Source organism: Halictus rubicundus, chromosome 10 (assembly GCF_050948215.1).
Source record: "Halictus rubicundus isolate RS-2024b chromosome 10, iyHalRubi1_principal, whole genome shotgun sequence".
NCBI classification, from domain to species: Eukaryota; Metazoa; Arthropoda; class Insecta; order Hymenoptera; family Halictidae; genus Halictus; species Halictus rubicundus.
Window position 1 is genome coordinate 16532364 of NC_135158.1, and position 25009 is coordinate 16557372.

Genomic DNA, 25009 nt, shown 5'->3' on the forward strand with positions numbered 1-25009 from the left:
CAGCCACAGACGCATTAGTACTTTTTTTCCCCGACACATTACAAACATAGGTAAACGAACAAGCCTTCGGAGAATCGTTGTTAATACCTAAATTCTGAGCACCTTTCTCAAATGTAAAACTGTGCCTACCTATCGTAAAATATTCTTATCGATATTAGTATGGATATGTATGGACAAGACCCAGTGACTTTCGAAGACGCTGTACGTACAAACTGTACAAACTTGTTCTGTAGAATTAGGCTACGACGTTTGTTTATCAGTTTGATCGACTTGGCCTATTATTCAATTGCAGAAAATGGCACGTATCGCTAGAAAAAGGATTGTTCGTTGTAATAATTCAGACGAATAGAATGAGATCAACGGTATATAATATTCAATACCTATCCATATATATATATACATATATAATATATATATACATATATATTTTTTAAATGATTTGTATTTCGTTCGAAGAATTTTTCGATCGTCAATATAGTTGCCGCTTGCAACTGTGAATATTTACAATATCTTCAGACAGTTAAAATTTTTACAGATTATCATTGCACGAATTTCATAGCAACGCGTGTAGAATGTGGGAAATTAACACGAATCCGTTTTAACTGCAGGAAAAGATATATTATAGACTAACGACACATATAACGTAATCATTTTTCAATATACACGCGCACACACACATACAAATACATATATATATATATATATATATATATATATATATATATATTTATATATATGTAGATACATACATTACATTTGTACGCGACCCACCTACACGCAGGCAGGCAACTTGAAATCGTTCGCTTCTCTATTCTTTCTTTCTTTCGTTCGTTCAAACACGCGTACATGTATGAAATGAAATTTGCACATATAGAAACAATTTATATCTCTGGTTATAAACGATTTCGGCGCGTATTACACGATGCCTATACATTATTCAAGAATATTTCTCTAGGCGTGTGTGCGCGAACACGCTTAAACTTTGGCTACACAGTACCTCTCTCGAACCATCGAGTACGCTAAACAACACATGATCGAGTAAAGCGCGGCAAGATTCGCATAGGAACGAATAACGAGATCGCACAGTTTTATCATAAATACGCACACAACAAGATGGGAAGCCCGCCCGAAAACCGTACAAATATTTAAATCGATTCGCTTCAACGTTTCACGATTTGGTTCGCGCGTTCGCCCCCTTCCGCCGGCGTTACACGTTTTGTTTTGTTGCATTAGTCGCACCCCGATCCGTACGTATTCCGTTCGACGAGGAGACATCAACGCGACAACATTGATATCGCTCGTCGGTGGAAATAAGCGTTTTTCATTTGCTTGTACTAGAATTTACTAAAACATAACTAAGCGTATTAAATGCGAGACCAGCTATTTACATGTAAGAACGAGCTTTGAAAACTAAGACCAGATATTTCGATCCCGCTTTAATTGTCAAAATCGTTTGCGATTTTTGCTTCTCTGTGATTTCTCGGTTAAGCAGTCGGTCCAAAGACAAAACTAAAAAAAGAAGAAGAAAAAAAAAGTACCAAGAGATAGAGTAACCGCTCTCCAACCGAGACTTGGACAAAGAGATAAAAAGAGAAAATACGACTGACGTTCAAAAGTCTAAACGCTTCAAATTAGTTCGTATCGCGTTGTTACCGGTAATTCTTGATTTTTCGCCTTGCCAGCTTTTGCTTTTGTTGCGAAATTTCCTGAGATCCGCTTCGTGGTCGGGATGTCTCATCGGTCGATAGCCTTGCGGCAAGCACAATCCCTTCTGTTCTTTATAGAATTGTTGGTAACCGCCATGCAACAAGTACACTTCCGGATAATGAAGAGCGGGATAATGTTCTTTGTTTCGTTGTCGATCCAAATGTCGGAGAAACCGCGACAAATTCGGTCCGCGTTCCCACGAGAACTCGCAATGGAAAACCAGAATGTTTCTCTTGTTGGTGTCCGGTTGGATCTCGGGCGTGTCGGTTAACGGGTCCAACAAATTTCGTTCGATGAGGTCCTTGCTGTACAGGTTCAGAGCACCTCGAATATGTCCAGCATCGAATTCGTAAGGATAGCGGCAGTCTATGATTTGAAAAGAATCGACGCGATCGTTGAACTCTCCGCGAATCAAAGCAACCAACGTGTCCGTGGAAATCGATTTCAAGTCTTCGTGATGACCAACGGCCAACGGTAAGACGCACGGTTTACTGAAGTCGCCTGTAAGATCGGTGTCGGTGGTGCTGCGACGAATAGCGGACTCGATGAGCGCGTGAGACTCGGTTTCGATCTCGATCTCGATTTCGTCGGTATCGGCGTAATGTTTCGTCGCTCCAACGACCGCGATCGTCGCCGACGTTTCGGACAGACTTCTCTGGAAGGTGATGCCGGCGAACGGGGGACTGGATATCGGCGTATCGGTCGAACAACAGTAGTGGCGCATCGCGTTGGAAAAACTGCCGCCCGATTTCCGGGACCTCTTGACCAGTTTCGGACTGTCGTCGATCGGTGGATCCGGTCGCTTGAACGTTTTCACGAATACGGGTGAATCGATGTTGCCGTTGCCATTGGCGTTGGTATCGGTGTCGTTCGAGGGCTCGTCGCGGTAAAAGATTCGTCGTCGATGGGAAGTAGGCACCGTCGCGGCTGTGGTCGTGGACGCGATCGCGATCGCGGTCGTGGTCCTGGTCGCGGTTGCAGTCGCTCTCGCGTTCGTCAACCGATGCGTCAACGGGCCATCTTCGAAACTGAGATCCGCGACACCGATCGTAGGACTGACATTCGGCGAACGGAACAGGCAGGACCGTACCTTCGACAGCGTGGAATTCTTGCGAGTTTCCGGTTTCTCGTTCTGAAGAAAGAGGGACCGCCTAAAGTTGCCGGTACGGTTCGTACGGGGAAACTCTGGAGTGCTCGGACTGTTGGTAGTATCCATCTTGGTGACGGACGACGAGATTTCGCAAAGCGGGCTGCTGGACGAGCCGGTGGTGCCGACGATATCGCCGGAAAGAAGCGTCGAAATGCCGTTTGGCAACTGATGCTGGGTTACTCGAGAATCCTCTAAAGGTTCGACGTCGATCAAATCGTTGAAACCGTCGTCCATGCTCTCGTAACCGGATGAAATGGTGCGAAAGAGCGACGAGGGTCGTATCGCGCGCGCTTGTTGCGGCGACGATCGTATCGGCGATTCTATCGGACTGCGGCATTCGATCGACATTCGTCGCGGGGCAACGGCCATCGGTTCCAAAAATCGAAACGCCTCTCGCGGCTTTTCCTCTTTCCCGGTACAGCTCGCTTCGTAGCCGCTATCCTGACTATTGGGATCGCAATCTTCGAGGGGATACCGACACTTTTTACTTCCCAGTGGCATCTACAACAAAACGCAGAAATGATAATACGGCATACGACGATATTGAGAAAGGAATAATCGCGTTGCCGCGTGTACACTCGCGACCAACCAATTCGAAATATTTACCTTTTGTGGGCTGATCCCGCGTGGACTGCGGCCGGTATTGCTGTTTTCTTTCTCGACAGATGGCGAGACCGGTTCCGGGCTGAGAAAGCGTCGCGACGCCATACCGAGAAGTCGACGTCCCCTTGGTCTGGACTTTATCGGGTTCTCGGGCGTAGTCTTGAACTTGAAGGCATCTTTAAAGAGCCTGTAAAATCATTGAAACGTATCGTTTAGTATCACCGTATATAAGCGACAACGTCAAACTTTTCCCGATAGAGATATAGAGATATAGAGCGATAGAGCGAACCGGCGCGGAGAGGCGCGGCGCGCCGCGGCGCGAATTCAGACTATAATCAACCTAACCTAAACTTTAGTTTTAGCGGTAAATAGACGCGTGCTCGCAATAAAGTCGCGGTTTTACACGGCGCGTCAACGCATCGGAAATCGGGACCAAAAGAATACTCCCTCGTTAACGTTTTTCCGTTCCGATTCGATACCCGACCTCGATTTTACTCGCAGCACTTATTTCGTTTCGATTAGCACTTCTCGACTCATTAGGTACACAAGTACGTTCGAAAACACTAGCCTCGATCTTGAGCAAAAAACACTGTATCGAACCGTTTGTTTCAAGTAGCGAGAGCAAACGTACCCACGCGCACGCACCATCATTTTTACGTTAAAATTACATGCCGTGCCACCAAGTTGCTGCTCGAACAACAAATTCCCACGTAATTAGTTGTTTTCTTCGAGCGAAACACGAGGCAGCGACACTAGCGCGCGCACGATCGTTTCGCGCGCGAACACGATAAACATCTCTCTCCGTCAAGGGTACATAACCCCACTAGCGAACCAAAAATAGACCATTTCTTTCGGGATATTCGATTGTCGCTCCATCATTTTCCATCGAAAACATTCGCGAAATCGATAACGCCGATATCGCATTGGTCGTTCTGAGAAACGACCGAGAATCGTATATTACTTCGTACGTTGTTTTAGGCTTTTTCGCGCGAGATAAAGCGGCACCGATTCGATTTCACCGACGCCGAAAGAGTCGCACACAACACGAACACACATTCTACAGATTCCCGAGTAAACGACACGTATCTCGGTAGAAAAACGAAAAACGAAAAACGAAAAAAGGAAAAAAAAAGAAATAGAAAAAGAAACAACTCGAAGGCGAAGATTCCTCTATGTACCTTGTACATTGACACACTTCGCAAGATTCCGTGACAGCTTCCCAAAACATATCAGCGAAACGGTGGTTAGGATGGTCCGTTCGGCAAAACATCGACTGCCACGAACAAGCAGGAGAAAGAAGAATTTTGTTCGCGAACGCACAACCAGACTCGATGGAACGATATAATTCTCGATGCAAACAAGACCGTCGCGATGCCCACTGGTGAGTTTCCGGATCGGGCGTCCGTCGGCACGCATCCGACCAACCAACGAACGAACAGAGTCGGCGCACCACCAGTAACCGTGACCCGTCAACGCTCGAGACTAACCGACCAACTGATCGATCCGGCGGGAACTTGTGTCTTTATACACGATGGCTGCGTCTGGTGGGGGAAAGGGCCTACCAATCGCCAACTGGGAAAGGGCCCGCCTAAATCTTCTCAGGGCATGCAGGGAGAACGGAACGCGGAATTCTGTGTTTAGGGTGACCGCTATGGGGGGCCCTTTCTGCCTCTTTGCCGCCGTTTTTCGTTACGTTCGTTATGTTCGTTCGTTCGTTCGTTCGTTCGTTCGTTCGTTCGTTCGTTTCTTCGACAATCCATACGTTAGCGTTAGAACACGAAATTGAAAGCGCGCATGCGGCAGATTGTACACCCACCTGTATGTATACATATACAGATAGCTACAATCTCAACGGTATTACCATCAACGGTCTGTTTCAAACGTTGCCCGTCCTGTAAACTTTAAACTTAAACGATTCGACGAGTTTCGCTCGTTGATATCGTCGTAAATACCGCTGTTGCTTCGATTTTTCTGCGAGCCATGAAATTACAGTAAAAAAAGAATATTGGAACGTAGATATCTCGAAAAATCGTAGGATCTAGGATCCCCCTTTCGTTGCCCTTCCTGCATCCACTTTGCCGACCGATCGTCTATCCCACTCGCATTCATTTTCGGTCATTCACTGACTATGGGGCTTCTCGATTTCGATAGCAGAACGGAAAAGGTTGCCGACCGTAGGAGTTGCTCGCATTGAAAGAGTCTGTCTTCGTTTCTCTCGTTCGTTCGGTACTCGTCTCGTCTCGTTCTAATCCCGCCCGCCCGGACACGTCTCGTCTGGTCTCGTCCTATCCTATCCCGTGCGGTCCCGTCCCGTCCCGTCCCGTCCCGTCGCGCCTCGTCGGTTGATGCACCGACTATTCCATAGGATGCATTTCTCTGCAGGTACGACTCCGGTCCGTTTTTTCATTCTACCGATCACAATGCTTCACCTGATCTCTGATACACCACCCTCGCATTCTTCGAAGATTTTCACACGGCAGGTACCCGCTCGTCGTTCCGAGCGTATAAGTGCGTTCAGAGTTTGCCATTGAGACGAGAAGAATGCGGAAAGGGAACAAACATTTGCCCGTACATTCACGAAATACGTACATACATTGTAAGCCGACGATAGCGACGTTAATCGTTTGATTAAGACACGTCCCAAAAATTGACGATTTCGGTTAACCTTATTACGTTGTTCGAGCTACATACTTTTCCTCCGTTTATCGGTCGCGGACCAAATAACGAAAGGTCCGTTCGCATATACGAACTCATCGAAAACGAGAAACTATTCTCGAGTAGGTATACGATTTTATCGAATTTTAGATAGCTTGTACAGATGAAGTTTCCGAAAAAACACAGGTGATACGTTCACGGTATCGAAGAAAAGAAACTGACTAATGAAGAGAAGAATAGAAAGACAGACAGACAAACACACGCGCGCACAGAGAGCGAGAGAGGGAGAGAGGGAGAGGAAAGAGAAGAAGAATAGAGGGTGGTGATGGTGGTTGACTGGCGGAACGAGGATCGCCGAGTACAACACAAGATCCACCGGGTCATTTCCCAGCAGTACCGACTGCAAAGATTATTCGCTATGGGGAATCGAACGCGTGGAACGTGCGCACGGTACCATGGGGGTAAGCTCAGCTGCTTTCTGCCACTGCCACGTACATCGGGGGGTATACGAGACCCCTCGTTCGCAGCTGCCAGATCGCGCACCTTCCACGTCGTAACGCGTAACACCGCCTTCCGAAATACTTCCGAAACATTTCCGATTCGAACACGATCCGAAAGTTTGATCTACAAACGAATCACATTTTCAAGCATTTTCTTCGGATCTACTCGTTGCTTCGTTTCTCCGTATCTCCGTTTCTCCGTTTCTCCGTTTCTCCGTTTCTGGTTGCGAAGCGCAAGCATCAAATTGAGGTGAACAATCAATTTGCCTTTGAACCACGATAACGACACGACTCGGAAAAATGAAACGAAACGCGTGGTCCAAAGAGAAAGAGCGCGGCGCTGTCCCGTCGCGCGTCGCGACGTCCGGTTTGTCTTGCGAGAAACGAGTATGCAAGTACAAGTTCGTATAACGTATAACGGGCTGGGAGGGGGACACGAAATCGGGCGAACGCCCGTGTGCCTACGACTCTGATTTTTCTATAAGAAGGAGTGCAGATGGTCGTATCCATTGTGATGGTTGGCACGTGCCAACTATGGGTACCCCGATGGTGCACCGCTAAGTGCATACACGCATATATGTGTGTGCACGCACACGAACATACGCGAGACACTGCTGGCTACAAACGTGTACAGGAAAACATATGACATTTTGAATATGTCTACATACACGTACACGATGTTCCAGGCAAACTTGGCTGAGTACGCGTATATGTAACGTGTGTGCCGCGCATAGCCGTCGCGGTGCGGCGCAATGCAATGTGTTCTATCGATACCGGTAACAAGTACAGGAACACATTACGTAACATACCTGTCGAAAGGTTCTCAAACCTCGGAACCGTTGGCATATTCTATCTAAACTGTCGGCCATCCGAACACTCGACGAACGTTTCGATTCGACGCGTTCGATGCGATACATACATACGTACGCGTCCTCGCTCGACATGTATTCGGGTTGGCAGAGCGCCGGTTATTCGCCCCAGAATTATCCGGATAAACGCGAATCGTACGAACCACGCGAACTCTTGCATCGTCGAAGGAGCATAGATTACGAGAGTATATGCTTACTCTATTCGGGGGGGCACGGGCCAGGCGGGCCAAAAAAAAAACAACGACCGTGACGGCACGTCAACGTCTACCCGAGACGAAAGAACCGAACGAAGAACCACTGTGGATAATGACCCCGTAACCGTAAAGTCTGGTAGCGAGTAGCGAGCAAGACAGCTTTGCAGCTTTGATCTCCTAAACGGGATCATCATCTGTTCCTTCGGGATCTAGAAGGGCGTACGACCAGACAGCATGTTCGTCCTCGCTATTCTTACGATACGAACAGCCGTCGCAGTCGCAGATGCACCGCATGGGAGATCAAAATTTGCAATACGGCGGGAAGAAATCGAAAGAATGGAGAGAAGGAGCATAAAATTTGTTCGAACCCCTCGCCAACAGTTAGCGGAAATCCCCTCTTCTCGATGGATAGAAGGATAGATGGAAACGGGGGGAAGTCAAAAAAAAAAAAATAATCACTCTGGGAAGAGAAGAACCAGGGCGTCGAGGTCGGGATATCGGATCTATAAAGAAAAGAAAAATAAGAGCAAATAAATAGAGCGAAACGCGATAACGTGGAAAATTCTACTTGACCGGGAAACCGGACGCTTTGGATTCTTCCCTTTGCGAAAGTTTCATAGGTTAGTAGACAATGCTAAAAAGTTCAACTTTCCAGGCGTAGGAGAGACGGTGAGGCGTGAGGTTCGCCTGCGGTAAGAATGCTGTGCGTGTGCGCGCGCGCGTGCGTATGCGTGTACGCGTGTATGTGTGCCAGAGTGTCCGTTGGCCCCCGCGAACGTACGATCAACGGTCGATGCGACGATGAACAAAACACGATCGGCGGAGGTTGCGTGGTCGACGCCGAACGCGGTGATCGCAGTAAAGTACAAGTAAGCTCTAAGCTCTGTCAGCTATGTTTAGTATTACGAGGCTTTTCAAAACCCACAAGAATTTATGTAAAATACTAACAATCTGTCCGAATTTTTCACGTTGAATGTTTATCGACTCTGATTCGAGTTTGAAAAATAGTACCATCAAGTATATCTCTCTGGTTTGTTACGTAACACTTCCGGACACATTCGACATTAAGTAGCAATCGGTCTTACGTGGCCGAATCGAAGAAGATAGCCGAAAACGAAAAAGAGTCGGTAATTATACGATAAGGAGTTGGGATAAAAAGAATTAAGATCACTTTAATATTTTGTTTAGCAACATTGCATTTTCTGTTCATTAATCAACGTACCTTCGGTGTGTACTCTTGAAAAATGTATTAGGGATCTTGGGTCGGAAACGGATTAGTTTAGAAGTTGTCGATTTTCTGCCGACTGTTCTAAAATCTGCTTTCTTCGAAGCAGAATAATAATAATAAAAATCGGAGCGGCAGAAAGCGAACGCTGAACAATGACGGGTAACAACGCGCGGAAGGGCGAAGCGACCGGGTTTTCACGTGGACAATAGAACTTTGGCGAATAACGCTCGATTGCCGGTATCCTTGAAACAATACACAATCAGGAAGATAGGCCAACGTTGAACGAAAGGCGAAGAGGCGTTACGGTTTATGGGTAAAGCAAAGGAGAGATAGCGACAGAGCTAGAGGTAGGGGTACATAGAGGTAGAAGGCGAAGGCACGCGGCGCGGCGGTGCGGAGCTTGTACCTTGATCTACCTTTGCCCACTTTGTATTCTTTCGCGGCCGTTCGGCTGCGTTTTCACAATAGGAAAAGGTATTCCTACGGATTTTTGTACGAATTTACAAAAGGCACTGGCTCCGGGTGGGCTTCGGAATATTAGGAGACGCCCACCTGTTAAATGGTGCAAATTCCGACACCCTGCCGATCGTACCGACGAATCTCTGCCACTCCTCGAAAGCTGTTTAGCCTCGCTTTATCACCGTTCCTCTACGGCTATTAGAAATACCATTTTACTGCCCAGTATTACCAACCGTAATAAAGGGGACAATTACGGTCGGTCGACGAGCGACAATTATTACGGGAACGCGGGCGCAATTATTCCTCGAATCCCTCGAGTCCCTCGAATCCCTCGAATCGTTGACTTCAAGGTTCCATTGTGTTACATGCTTTAAACTGTGCATAGAAGGATGATTATGCGGAAAATCCGTGGAAAAACCACTCGTAAACACTTTGCTTTTCAATATACGTACGTACATATCTATAAACTTTAAAACCCTGACAGAATTCGACTGCGAACGCGAACACCGGCCGCATCTTACTCGAGAAAATTGGTCTCGACCAGCGAAATCAGCGAAAACAGAAATCGATCGAGATGCGGGTACGCGAACGGATCGGATCGGCCGTTCCGGGTGGCACGAGATCGCGGCCAGAACGGTCGTTTCGTACAAGCGTCTTTCTGGGAATGGCACTGTTACGGTGGCTGTAAAGCGGTTCAACCTTGGGACGCGGTCAGGTCTTATCGACGCTCGACCGCAACCGAAATATATATCGCAACGATATCTTGCCTTTTCTTTCCTGAACGTCTCGTCTCTCTTCGATATTCCCTTTATCGCGCTACATCTCTGCCCCCCCCCCCTCTCTCTCTCTCTCTCTTCCTTCTCGTTTATCTTCATTCGCGTTATCAGGTATCTTGTCGGTGCGAAGCTGATGTCTGAAGGTGCGTCGCGAAGAACGGAACACGGATCGAGATGGCAGCGCGAAAGAAAGCGCAAACGTCGCGGATTGCGTTTAAATCGTCTTTGGATCGTTGGATCGTTGAATCGTTGGATCGTGAAAGTGCGACGTAAACGCAAAAAACAAAAACGGACAAGCACGTAAAGACACCAGAACATAGTGGCCGTGTGAGCTGGCCGAGGTTTCGTATGCCCCGACCGTTCGAACGACAAGGTTGGCCCGCTCGCCTATCCATCGATTATTCGCATACGAGTAAACAGCGAGTAACAGCTGTGCCCCTATAGCGTATCGCGATTGCGAACGTTAGACAATACGGTACACGATGCCCACATAGGGGAAACCGGAGGCGTTACACGGGGGTGTGCTTACAGCTCGCTCGCTTCCTACGTAAACCAAAATCGAGTGAGCTCGATTTCGTGCGCGGTTTCATCGTCCTGTCGGGACCGAATTTCAACCTAACCATTTCCATTTCCATTTCCATTTTATAAATACTTGACATCGTCCGTTGCTCTTTGAAGTCAGCGCAATCTCAATATCGTTGATAGCGTTGATACAGTGTCGCGGCAATACATCGATGCAGATCCTGTTAATCGATCTGTTCGAAACTTCCGAAGGAAACGGTCCAATTATCAAATACGAAAACGGACGGCGAAGAAAAAGGAGAAGGATGATCCCGTACGCCGTACGATACGTAGACGGTCAAAGCGCCGCCGGTCATTTTCTTTCCATCCTGGCCAGGAACGTTGTTCGTTCCCATGCCGGAGTCGTCTCCTCTCAGTCCACCCGAAGAGGAATTTAAATCTCAACGGTCGGTCGTGGTCTTTCATAGTGGGGAGAGGCGACACCGAGGTTCGCGACGGTGCACGGCAATGAAACAGAGAGGAGCGAAGGGTGGACGGGTAAGGAAGGGGGCAGGAAGGAAAGAGCAACCACCGATGAAACGTTGCTCTGCCTCTTTTCGTTCTCGTTCTCGTTCTCGTTCTCGTTCTCGTTCTCGTTCTCGGTCTCGATCTCGATCTCGGTTTTGATCTTGGTCTCGTTGCATCAACGACCGTTGCACAGACCGACACCGACACCGACTCGCACCGATACAGCCACGACTCTGAGGAAAAGGAGATCCGACGTGCTACACCGATCTACGGATGTGTATCGAGTAGGCGCGCATGACCGGGATACGAACCACCGACACGAGGTAAAACGGTCACGGAGAAGACGGATGAGAATGCCAGTGGAGGAGACCACGGCTAACGATAAACCAGACCGACACGAGACGAGACGGGAAGAAATGCGGTCGAAAATACGAAAAATAACAGAGAGTAACCAGTCCGGATGAACGCAGAGTCGAATCGCGTTCGAGTTAGTTATGTAGCTCGTTTCCAAATAGAAATGTGTTTTAATCGTGAAAACGACGATTATTACAAGACAGATACAACCGAGTGGCTAAAGCGAGTGGAACTCGCCTCCGCGCAAACAAGAATCGTCGATAGTTTCTTCGTATTCGAATGAAAAGAAAGATGATCGGACCTCGCGAGAACGTACGGAAGGAAGAGGGAAAATAGGAAGACGACGACGAAACGACAACCGATAGCGGTATTCCTCTAGCTCTAGCGGGTTCGCAGCTTCAAACGGCTGCTCGTTTAAATTTTACGGTTACCACTTGCGTAGTAACGCAACGGCAGCGGCAGCGGCAACGGCTATGGTTCTCGGTCGCGCCCACCATGTAACTGGTAACCGCGGCGATGCTGTCTTTCTCGACACGGTTCTTTCCTCTTTCCTCTTTCCTCTTAAGCGACATTTCGGGAGCGGGCTTTCTTTCCGTGTTTCTACGTTTCTTAGTAGCCGTGGCGCTACTCGAAACCTCGTACCAACAATCGAACAATCGAACAATCCCGTAAACGTGATTCAAAATATCAAATTCGAAATTGAAAGTTCAAAGTCGCGAGGTTTGGCAGGCTGAACTCGACGTTCCCAGAGGCGCTTGCTGTACGTTTTTCATGTTTTCCGACAAAAGATTCTGTCCGTCTACCCGTGCCAGTCCAACACCGTAGGAGCTTAATGCCCTCGTCGTTTCTCTAGAATCTAGAGTCTACCATCTAAGAAAAACCGTCCCCGAAAGGTACATTTTCGTCGTTTCGGTGTGCGGTCGAGCCGTTTTGGCGCGATCGCCGCCCTCATCGATCTTTGCTGGACTCGCGTCGACCGCCTACGTACTACCTGCAACTCTAACCATGCAGAAAACAATGACGAAGAAAAACAAAATCGTCGTACGTTTTAAACGTTTTAACCGTGTAACTACGCGGTAGCGCAACAAGCGAACAACAGCGCGCCGATCAGTTTTTCGTGAGATACGCGACAAACGAGTTGCATCGTCGTCGAAAACGGCTTTATTCGAATTGACGGGTGCGGCACAATTACCTTTAAACGAGGAAAGGGCAAAATGGAAAGAGCGTTTGCAAGCGATAGCACATACAAGTAGCAATACTAGTGACAGTAGTGTAAAGAGATAGAGATAGAGATAGAGATAGAGAAAGAGAAAGAGAAGGAGAAAGAGAAAGAAGAGCGTCCCAAGCCAGAGAACGAAAGAGAAAAAAGTTGGTTGAAAGGGCGTTGTTGCTGGGGGCACGAATCCGCCGTTAAGAGTCGAGTTAAAGCGCTTTAAAAGAGTAACGGAGAACCGAGATACCGAAAGAATAGAGAGGGAATCAGGCGAAGGGAGGGAACAGAGGGACCAGAGAAAGATGGGGGGTCGGAGAGAATGTTGGTAGGTGGGGAAGCCGTGATAGGAACGAGACGAAACAGAAAGACGAGAGAGCGGAGTAGCGTACAGTGGAATAGAATAGGCTAAATGGAAAAAACGAAAGAGACAGCAACCAAGAGGGAACAAGTGAGAAAGCCGAAAAAGCGAAATGGGAGAAAAGTGTGTGTGTATGAAATGGAGAGAGAGAGAGAGAGAGAGAGAGAGAGAGAGAGAGAGAAAAGACGAAGAGGAAGAAGCAAAGATGAAACGGATGAGGTGACGGGATGATGGGGAGACAAGTGTGGGTAGACACGCAGGCATGCAGACAAACAGGCGCGTAACCGGCCGGGCCGCGGCTCGGCTCGGCTCGGCTCGGTTTGGCGCGTAACCGACCGGCTCGCGGCGTGGCGCGGCGTGGCGCGGCGCGGCGGGTGGATGTGGATGTTGATGTGGAAGAAAGAGGAAGTTGCGCAACGGTTAACCGCCGTTCGAACGCCACGCGATATCACACCCCGGGCTTCCGAAAAACGTACGCTCGATCGTCGTGATTATGGCGACAGTGCAACCGAAGCAATAGAAACGGAAAACGGAAACGAAGAAATCGGCTATAAACGCGAAAAGCTCGGATACACGACCGCCACAACAGAGCGTTACTAACACGTATAAAGTATAATGGAGTCGGACGATGGGAAGATTGCAATAAAATTCATCCCTCGAAACGAGGCGGTTCGACGAGGCGTGCATCCACCCTCTTTCTTTCTCGGATTTAGGCCGACTCGTCGGTTAGAGACGCGCGAGTACCTGTGTCGGAGCAAACTGAAAGAACACGAATAAGAATATCCCCTGCTACCTGTTCGAAGGAGCAGTGCGCGGGTGGTAGCTAGGCTTCTTTGATCTCGACTCACAAAGAAGGACACCCGCTACCCCGTACCTTGTACGCTGCGTCGCGACACATCCGTTCCTTGCTCTTTCCGCTTTTTCTCCGCGATCTCTCTTCGAGCCAAGGCCGTGGTGTTCGCGTCGATCTCGTTACAGACATGCCCGCCTGCGAATTGCATTATTCTCGACAAGGAAACGTCGACTCGTGAGAATCGGTGAACGGATAAAAATCAACTGATAACAAGAGGAAAGAAAAGCAGAGGAGGGAGGGAGGGAGGGAGAGAGAGAGAGAGAGAGAGAGAGAGAGAGAGAGAGAGAGAGAGAGAGAGAAAAGAGCGGGAAACTGTCGACAACGCGACACGACCAAGGAAACGGAACTCTGTTTGAACCAACTTTCCGGGCCGACGAGCAATGATTTATACGTACTCGAGCCGGAAACGAAGGCCGTTTCTCGTTACATTCCACTCCATTGTTTTTTTCGCGTTCGGCACGACTCTTGGTTGGGTCGGTGTGTCTCCACGCCAGTCCACCACGCACATGTTCTCGCTGGGCAGGATCGTCGCAGACAAGAGTTTCTTAGAACTGGAAGACCTGTCGCCGCTTTCCCAAGGGATTTTCGTTTCGTCTCATTCTAGCGCCTTCGACGTACTCCCACGGACGAAAAAGAGCAGACAAAGAGACGAAAGGGACCATCGAACGATTCATGAGACACGGTTTCCACGTTTTTTACGTTGATATCGCGACACAAACGAGAAAAAGCTTTGCTCGTTGTTCTTTTTTGGTTTAGCGAAACCGTTTGGAACCGTTCGAAACCGTTCGAAACCATATCGCAAACGTAACGTCTGGATTTCCCTCCAAAACCGGTCAGCTGATGGTATTTGTTCGACCAGCTGAAGGGACGAGGGGGGTCGAGAGAGAGAGAGAGAGAGAGAGACGTGAGAGTCGAGAGGGGTCGTGGGGGAACGAGGGAGGCGAGAGGATACGGGAGAAGACGGACTGGAATGGTATGGGATTCGAGGCTTGCTATACTATACGATGCGATGCGATACCTTGCCGTGCCGTGCCGTGCCCTGCGATAGAACGAGACGGAAGGGCCGAAAAGATAGGGAGGGGATAGAAGAAGGGACACCATGGGACGGGCTGGAATGGTGCGGTGCGGTGTGGTGCAACCGCCAGGGGTAAGCAGTTTCGGCCATTTTTAAATCCCTCGTAGCCGCCGATTTAAAAGACCAAGGTTGGTTTCTGCTACGCGGCGACCTAGTCGTCCCCTTGCCCCCCCCCCTCCCCGATCCCCTCTACCCGCCATCGTCGAGACGTCTCGGCGACAGCCGTCACCGTCAGCACGTTGTTCTTTCGTTCTTTCGTTCTTTCGTTCTTTCGTTCTTTCGTTCTTTCGTGCTTTCGTTCTTTCGTTCCTTCGTTGTTTCGTTCTGTCGTTCCTTCGTGCCTTCGTTTCCTCGCTCCCTCGTTCCCTCGTTCTCCCGCTCATTCGTTTTGTCGTATCGCATCCCACGGCCTTGCACTCATAGCTTTTTCCCGCGCTTCTTTCCTCACGCACGCACGCACGCACGCAGGCACGCTCACCCATCAACTCGAGAATGCATCTCAATTGCTCGTTTCGACCAAAACTGCAGTTTTACATGTACATAACTCGTAACTTCGATCGACCTAAGCAACTATCTACAACTATATTGTAATTGCAAGTACATACTTCACAAGAATAGAACCTCATTGTTCGCATAGGCATCGACGCGGGTTTCTTTCCTTGGTTTAGGTCTGTTAGGATCTCAGGTAAACGTACAAGTCTATTCTTACGACCGCGACACACAGGTGCTACACAAAGTGGTCAAAATCTTCCCACACCCACCTGTGAATTCGATCGGAAGACGGACCCGACCGGGACGGAATATGTTGCAGGGTGTATAGATCGATCTGTTCCAGTGATTCCGTATAAATCTCGATGGATCATAATTTCGAGAAAAAGAACATTTCGAAGATAATCGAAAATGAAATGTAAAATGCGAAATGAGAAGGAAGACAAAAGAAAAAGGCGGGAACGTTGGAACGATCAGCTGAGAAATATTTTGTAGGTAGCAGCGGATCTGTTGGGAAACCGGTTATCTTAGCGTGGGGTATATTGGCGGGAAATCTCATCCAATGAAAGTTTCGGGTTCTTTGACGCACCTCCTTCTCCTTCTCCTCCTCCTCCTCACCCACCACCACCACCTCCACCGATCCGACTCTCTGGTTGTCTCTTTCGTTTCGCTCCGTTTTTACCTCCCTCTTCTTTCTTGCTTGCTCGCCTCTCTCCGAACCGTCTGAGCTGGTTTTCTTAGAAGGAACTCAAAAGCATTTGCATTCACAAACGAGACCACCGCATAGATCCTCGGCCCGTATCGACCGCACAATCATTTTTACGAACCGTTTGAATTTTTGCCGCTTTTCCCGAACGAACAAACTCATCTTTCAGAAACTTTCGATAGTTGTACAATACATATAACATAATACATCTCGGACAGAGATGATATAATGCCTTTTTCGATTTCTTAGATCGCATCGACACTCGAGAGTTTTCCATTTAAATCGGGATTCGTTCAGTATAGAAGAGAGAGAGAGAGAGAGAGAGAGAGAGAGAGAGAGAGAGAGAGAGAGAGAGTGGGAGGAAGAGAAAACGAGATAGCATGAAATCGATAACGACATAGGAAAATACGATAGAACGGTGATGCGTACGTCGAGCCAGTGACCAGAGCGGGAAGCTGTCTCCGTGCGGGAGCAAAGTGGGCGTTCTCCTTCGCGTGAGAGCAAGGAAGGATGCGGCGAACTCGGCTGCCCGATTCGTTTTGCTCGATTTTTTAACGGTCGTGCAGAGAAAAGGACGAACGAAGATAAGAGAAAGAGACGAGAGTGCGCGCGTATCGACCGTTACGGTAGTAATCTCGTACGAGAAAGAAGACTAAACGAGAAAAATCGAAATCGCGTCGACTCGATATCTCGTCTCGCTTGTACCGTTTATCGATTGGCGTTCACCTCCACGATTTATCGCGACTCGTCCAGGACGGGCACACAGCAGCCCCTCCTGCGACCGTGTCTACGATCACGGTAACTTGTCGGCTATTTACCAAAGATAAACAATGGAATTCCTAATTACAGATTAGAGATGCTCTTCCGCTTTTATCCGGATTCTTATTTGTCCGTAACTCGTCGGAACTTTTCATTTGTACCGAACAAACGAAACTTGAAGGATCATGGACAAAAAAGAAAAGCCGCGCAAGTTGGTGCTACGAACTCACGAGGAAAACAACGGTAAACGGTGGTAGACTTTGTCCAACGATAAGTAAGGTGAACAAAGAAACGTGGTAGGTAGCTGGTTAACGCGCAAACGGAAAATGAAAAATCGCACCGAGCGAAACAAACAATCGAGTTACTTACCCCTGATTCGTTGTCTTCGAACCTCCGAGTCCACGTTCGGACAGACAGCGCGTGCCAACGGAATCTGTAAGTCGATGTTAAACCATATGTTAATTTTTCGATAGCAATAAACGAATCTGCGTTTGCACGGTTCGATCGTCTGTCTAGCATTAACCGATCGACACGATACAACACGCGTACGCGAACTTATATCTGGCAAATTCGCAAACTTGTTGGGAAATTTGATTTGAAAATGAAATGAAATGCAACGACAGCCGAGCAAGCGTGTAGGCGGCCCAACAAACGTAGTAATGTTTCACGTAAACGCGAACGTATACGGGTACGGGTATCTGTACACGTGTATCCCATGTGCGCAACATAACCCACCATTATCGATCGGCAGCTATTTGGTTACGTTTCGTTTCGGAACTGAACAATGTCAGCGTATTTCGCAAATATTTCTCAACAATCGTTTTTCGTTACGTTCGATAGCTTTCCGTTGGCATACAGCATACGGGATACGGGATACGGGATACGGGATACGGCATACGACATACATAGACTGTGGACTCGCGCGTACGTGCTGTTGGGCTATACACAAAATATATACAATTTAGTTGGTTTGTTCGAAGCATCGGGAAAGTGACGAAAATTTGGTAAACTGTGCGCAAAGGTTAGAACAAAGGTTGCAAAGATAGCATCGCGGAAAGAAAAGACATAGTTTCGAAGGGTGAGGGTCGGTACAGAACCGGAACGCCGTTCCTTCGTTGCAGTCGCGTTCATCGTGAAATACTTCCGCAGGAAGTTGATGCAGTCTCTGTGACGGACGTTAGGTCGTTCTACCTGCGTTATTTCTTAAGCGGTATGGTGTACGTTCGATCGCGCTGCTACCATACACATATAAAACATATGAAATGTATAAAACGAGTATAGGTGTTGGATTCGCGACAGACTATCCACTCGGTTAGTTTCGATCGAGGTCCGTTAACCGGACAGAAGCAACGTCGAATCGTTTTGCGAGTCGCCGGATAACGACGTATCGAGTAACCGAAGCGAATCGACCAGTCGAAGCTAAACGAAGCTGTCGCTGTAGCCATGCCCGTGGCGCGTTCGAACGGCACGAATAAAAAACCCAGTGTGGTTAAATATATACCGCGAGGGGGTGAGGGAGAAGCGTGTGCGACCACGGGGGAAGCTCCGGGTTAGGTACAACGGCTCGCGCACCAGTATTAACTTGAAAATAACCACCACCCTCTGAAATCTATTTTCGACGTGAAAATCTGTTCCATAAATACAAGTAGAAACGGCCGACGATCGGTGTTTAAACAGTCTTGGGCAAACCGTGTACGAACCAAATTAGAAACGATATGGCGGTGCGGGGCGGATGTGCTTCACCCTCGTATGCGAACCGGTACGAAGTTACATTGCATTATTCGTTACTGGTTACGTCTCGTTGAACCGTGCGTTGCATGTACCGTCGCGCCTCGGTACGCAGAACGCTCAAAAGCAAAGTTTGCGATTCGGTGGCACCGATGGCATCGATACGCGATACCCGAGCATAACGATTAACGATCGTTCACTCTTCTTCAAGATTATTCGCTCTAACTATTGTAAGCATGTCGCGCGACACCAGCGCAAAATGGAAAGTGAAGGGTGAAAGATGGAAGTGCAGAAAGCAATCGGAAATCAGAAATTAGAAATCAGAAGTTGGAAATCGAAAGTCGGGAAACGAAAATCCTACGACAATGTAGAATGGCACGAGCCAAGAGAGTTGTGTTGGGGTCACGGTACGCTTCGTGGGTAGGGGGTACCCTAAACGTTGTACGTATACATAGTACATATAGGTTCCATCCACGATGCGAGTATGCTCGCACGCACGAGGATGGCAAGCGTTCAGCTATACGATGCCAGGTGGCGAATGTCGTTCCATGTGTGCTCATATGTCTGCCCCCTGAGCCTTTACCTTCCCTTCTAGGGGTGAACCGACCCCTCGAAATACCAGAAGCACCAGAGACACCAGCAGCACGTTAGCGCCCCATCGTTACCGTACGTTCGCGCGCGAGTCCTCGACCATCTAATTACTCTGGTTCGTGGCGCGGCTATCTCGAACGGACATCTAACAAAACTCGATTCTTGCTTTCTCTTTTCTTCTCCCCTCCCCCTCTGTCCATTCCACCATTTCCTTGACAGAAATCGACGCGATCAGGATAGAATAGAGTAAGAAGTTGCCGCGACTCGCGGGCAAGTGGAACACAACTTGGTTACATTCCCTGTAATCTCTCTCAAATTGAACGCGTCGTTCTTTACGTGGTCTGTCTGAAACAAACGTTCGTACGACAGGGTGTCGGTATCGATCGAGAGCCGACCTGACCTGACGCGACGCGACGGGTCCCCTGCCCCTGCGTCTTGTGGGGCAACGGGTGAACGAAATGAAATCGTTCGCTCGTCGATTGTGCGTCCCTTGGTCCACAACTTTCGAATCTTGGTGTTCGACAGTCGACTGTTTGACAAAAGACGACTACCCTCGGAACCGATTTTCGAGTGTTTCTCTGCGGCTTTCCGGGGACAGTCGGCGCCGACACAATGTCTCTATCGGCGATCGCCTAATCCTAAGCATTACAGAGCACAGAGAATAGAGCTTTGGACATCGACGATCAATAGTCTGCTTCGAGCATTCGGACGGATAATTGTTAATCTGCGCGCGGACGTTCCGACCTAATTCTGTTCCGTCGCGGAACATCGGCTTAGACAATCGTTGATTTTCATTTTCACTTCAATAGAGCCAGAGTCGAAATTACTTTATTACAGCAAACAGCCGATTGTATTCTGACCTCCAGGTAGCGCGACCCTGGCACAACTCTGAACGCAGGTACCGCGACTCGGGCCCAACCATGCGGCCCTTCGTCGCCTACACCTTAATTATTCCACCGTACCGTGACGCTAATATTTCCAAAATGAACATGTACATTTCGAAAGTTTTCGTATCAAGGATTTACAGCCCTTGTCGACTGGAAGGCTAGTCACACCGCGGAGCACAAAAAACCTGCTCTGTCACGTTCGCCTAGAGTTTCGTTCTTTTATTCGTTTACAATTGATTGCTATAGGTACCGGCAAGCAAGTCAGCAAGCCAGCAAGCAAGCAACAGCATCGTTGAAAGTAGCGTGTACACGTAGGAGATGTACATACATAGATAAAAGTCTGATTAAATTTACGGACCGTGAAGCGTAAGAACGAAGAAACCGCGGTCTCGAGACCGCATCTGCGCGTCTCCGACAATGAGCCTGACCGACCGCCCGACACCGTGCCCGCGAGCGTATCCTTGTTCGTGGCACAGGTGCAACTTACCCCACCGTGACCGATCACCACCGACGAACACTGTCGCTTCTCACCTTCAAAGTACGATGATCGTCGCCAAATATTTCTACTACTCGTACAGTTATCAATTTGACTGCCGACTACCCTACTTTACAGATTCTCTAACGTCAACCGCTTGGGGTTTCCCTTTCGCGTGTAGTATTAACGCGTATACCTTCGTTTGTTCCTCCCTTCGCTCCCCGGGAAACCCGACAAAAAATCGAAACAGGGGTAACGCAGGTAGTAGCTTTAAACATTCGAGAAAATTAACAACGCATACTAATGCGGCACATACCAATCTTTCTTTCTCGACTACTCGCATATCTCCGAGAATAGAACACATGTACCGGTAAAAAGTCGAAAGAGAGAGAGAGAGAGAGAGAGAGAGAGAGACTTTTTACTTTTGATCTTTACGCTCCGATGCTTCGTGGAACAGTATTCTTTTCTGTAACTGTAGAGAACGTACTCGTGCATCAACGCGTGCATCAAAATGATAAAGAACAAACACCGATTAAACAAAGCGCACTGTTCAGCCAGTCACACAGCTGCTAACTAAGTAGATGCAACGGCACGACGCTCTCTCGTATCGTAAGCCGCGATAAATGTCTGATAATGAGCGCAAAGTCGGTCCGCCCACGGAATCGACTTGTCTTCGTTACAATAATTGTCGATGCAAAAATGTGCATAAAGAAGAGTACAAAACATTACCGCCACATTTACCAGAGAAATACCAGCTACGAACTATAGAGAACCAAGTTGCTCAAATTGCGTTTAACGCGAGGAATCGATCTATGCGATGACATAGAATATAAAAGAATTGTTAATAATCGATTCGATAGTCGAGTCGATGGATAGCGTTTATTCTCATTGTCAGTCGGTCTGGGTCTGTGTCTGTGTCTGTGTCTGTGTCTGTGTCTGTGTCTGGGTTAGGTGCCTCCCTCGATTTTGTATGCTCTGCCTGTACTACACAGCTAAACTAGGGGTGGCGAGCGGTGAATCGGTGAGCAGTCTCGTATAACCGGCACGCGCCCAACGAATTTTTCAAATAACGGATATCGAGTCGATTAATAACGGAAGGGAATAAGCGAAGCATGTTGGCTTCACTTTCAAACATTGGAAAGACATACGCATGTACGTTTAGCTTTAGCGTAATTTTGTTCAAGTTAATAGTCGCGTAACCAACGGAAAACACGCGTTATAGTCGAGATCGTGTCAATTACTGTCCGACACCAACGAAACGCCCCCTGTACCGCCTGCGCCTGTTTTTACGGAAAAATAAATCGATTGCCGTTTCGGTCTCTACGCAGCCGTTAAAGGTTAGCGAATGTATCGCATAAATTAATCGGAGCCTTTTCAGAACAAGATGCGAGACCTGCCTTACCGGCCTGGCAAGAAATGCTAATCAACCGAAGCCACCGAGAGACCCCCTCGAGACCCCCGAGATTCGTAAAACTCCTGAGACCCAAGGAACCCTCGAGACCTCAAAGGCCCCGTACGTCGTCTACCGTCTACCGCGTATACATATGTACGTATACCGTGGTCGAGAAACCCTTCATCGTCCTGTCCTTTCTCTTCCCTGTCCGTTTCAGAATTCGCTTATCACCAGTATTTTCGTTTCAATTTATTCAGCACGACCGACAACGCTCGCGCTGAATAAATCTTGCAAAAACACTTTGCTCTGTTTGACTTTGGAAAATTCTGACCCATCGATACATAACACTGTCAAGCTTTCGCGCGTCTCAAAATTCCCAGATCTCTCTACAACGAATCGTTCGTTACACTCGAGTTACAGTAATTGCGTTCGAAGAATATGTTGCTTACCTTCTTTAGTATGTCGTATCTCTTCCGTTTCGTTCTCGTTCTTATAACTTTGCAGAGAATGTTTCGACGAAAGCGTCGACTTCATCAATCCGCGAACAATGCCAGTAATCGGCGAAGGCGATGCTTCTTTCTCAGGTTGTCTCGGCGAGTTTTCATCCATTTTCGAGATACGCGGTAACATTGTAACCGACTGAAAAACAGACACGTTATTTCCTTAGAATGCACATGTTCCGACACGCTGTACAATATTCCGTGTTTCGATTCTTACGAAAATTTCAGATATTAGCAGGATATACATTTTCCCTGCAAATCTACAATCTACTTTTTTCAACAAGCCTGATAATCTTTTATCGCGTCGCGACGCCTTCCGAGGAAGAAGAAACCAATAAAAACGGAACAAGACGAATGAATAATCAAAAAGCCGGACGTACGACTTGCGCGAGTATAAGCGCGATTTTCAATGTTTCGAAGGCTCTTTGCAAACGTTGTGGCTCTGTCTCGTCAAAAGAGACGCAAACACAGACACATCTCTTTCAAAACGATCAAATTATATATACGACTCAACCGCGAACAGTAGTGTTTATGCAAAGATACGTGTATGCCGTTATAATAACCAATGATAACAATCGAATCCCATACAGAAATCTAGATCCGCGATCCACGAGTTTAGAAAAAAGTTTAGAAATGATCGACATTTTCGTTCAGAATGTGATCTCTGGTACGAGTTGTTTACGAAAACTGGCACAGCAAATGTACACAAACCGATCGGTTCGTTTCAACGCTTTTAATTCCACACTTTAATTATTTCGATTCAATAGAATTTCCACGCGTCGATCAACACGTGCAATCTTTTATAACCTCCGCAACAACGACAAACGTTCTTTTATAAAGTAATAACAATGAATACTATACCGACTCGGCAGTTTAACAAGGTCGACGTCTTGTTCCTATTTTGTCGATCAGACGATATTTTCAAACCATTCGAAAGAAGAAATTCGAAATCAAAATTTCCCCCAACTTATCGCGTCATCGTGCACTGTAATTTGAAAATGATTTTCAACTGCGCGTCAAATTGTACTTTATCCATACGCCGTCGTCCATTGCTAGTCTATCCTCTATCATTTATCCTTCGTTTATATGTATTTGCGAAAGAAGCGGAAAACGTTCGAGGCGGATTGATTTTGTGACATATTACGCGCACCCCACGTGCATTTAGAAAAACAAAATTGCATCTAATTCGCGTACGCATGTACGTGTGGTCCAGTCGAATCGAATGCAAAATTATTGATAAACTGAACTGCAGTTCGTTCGGCAATATCGATTACTTACCTTCTGTTCAAGACTTTTCAAATACGCATATACTATTCTCGAAGGAACACTATCTCGTTACGATGAGTTTACGTTCTATCGGTAGCAAGTACTCTGAGCGGTTCTTTTTCGATAATATATTCGAGGCATTCAGCATGACAAAATCAAGTGTCGTCGGAAACTCGACGATCGTTCGAGTACGATCAACCGGACGAACTCTACGACTGTAACTCTTGCCTCGTCGTCGCAGTTATACGGATAACAGAACGACCTTAGCAGCCCGCGTAAAGTATTTCATTGGCATATGCAACGCCACCTACGAAAATACCGAAGCGAACAGTCGACGAATAAAAACAAACGAAAGAAACGAACCAATACTTACGCACATACGTACGTACATGTAATACGTACGTACCCTTCACGATCGGTCATCGTTGCGAATTCGTGTATTTAGAGTATTATTCGTATACATGCAAGTACACTACATATGGGACAATGAAGAACCAGCCAGCCATCGTACAAGCCGATTCGCTCATTCGTACCGTAGAACATGGGTGTATAGTTCAAGAAAAAAAAAAATAAACTTTATGCAATTTATTTGTTCCGCGTAAAATTTCAAATATTTATTTTAGCTTATGCGTAACAACAGTCGTCGACTATAAATTACAATAAAATATATGTCCTGTATAACCAGGAGAGTAACAGTTGTATTGTAAAGGAATCATAAATATTTATATACTAACAAAAGATTGTCGTACGAAGCAGACAAGGTATTGCTCGTTAAGCGACAACGCTATTCGCGTCAAGGCACTTTTCAAATTTCAGGCTTCGGATCGCTTAATCGATCGGATGGATCGTCGGGTAAAACATCGTATATACATATAATGGTATAGATACAACGTAATAACGTCAACGACAACGATCACCACCCACCACCACCACCACTATCACCACCACCACTGTCACCACCACCAGCACCACCACCACCACCACCACCACCACCAGCACGATAACATCGTTGTCATGGTCGTGGTCGTGGTCGTGATCGTGATCCTGATCGTCGTCGTGGTATTTGTTCGATGTTTTTTCCGCCTTATACATATAGTAGACAGCACGAAATAAAACGTACAGGCGTGTATACGCGTATAGCATGTAACTCGCATTCGAAAATGTCTCAAAATGGAAATGCGCGCGCGCGTAT

At 47.4% G+C, this 25009-nt stretch overlaps 1 protein-coding gene across 4 annotated transcripts; it reads right to left on the reverse strand.

Annotated features, from left to right (window-relative positions):
- Positions 1 to 596: 596 nt before the first annotated feature.
- LOC143358285 (uncharacterized) lies at positions 597 to 24578 on the reverse strand. Of its 4 annotated transcripts, XM_076795297.1 has the most exons (5): positions 23830 to 24578; positions 22501 to 22690; positions 17347 to 17410; positions 3464 to 3647; positions 597 to 3358 (listed from the first exon to the last, which is right to left on the reverse strand). In XM_076795297.1, the coding sequence occupies exons 2-5, from the start codon at positions 22679 to 22681 to the stop codon at positions 1610 to 1612; spliced, it is 2178 nt and encodes a 725-aa protein (XP_076651412.1). In that variant the 5' UTR covers positions 22682 to 22690; positions 23830 to 24578; the 3' UTR covers positions 597 to 1609. The 4 variants fall into 4 exon arrangements, with proteins under 4 accessions (XP_076651412.1, XP_076651415.1, XP_076651413.1 ...); XM_076795300.1 differs by lacking the exons at positions 22501 to 22690; positions 23830 to 24578 and adding an exon at positions 20671 to 21002; XM_076795298.1 differs by lacking the exons at positions 22501 to 22690; positions 23830 to 24578 and adding an exon at positions 20542 to 20599.
- Positions 24579 to 25009: the final 431 nt, after the last annotated feature.

What these genes read in the sequence shown, in the direction of transcription:
- LOC143358285 (XM_076795297.1), bottom strand. Translation starts at nt 22,681, where the DNA reads ATGTTACCGCGTATCTCGAAAATGGATGAAAACTCGCCGAGACAACCT. An exon ending in TCGAAGACAACGAATCAGGG is followed by an intron (nt 3,648 to 17,346) that starts GTAAGTAACTCG and finishes ATGATTTTACAG; the next exon opens with GCTCTTTAAAGATGCCTTCA. An exon ending in GCGGGATCAGCCCACAAAAG is followed by an intron (nt 3,359 to 3,463) that starts GTAAATATTTCG and finishes GTTTTGTTGTAG; the next exon opens with ATGCCACTGGGAAGTAAAAA.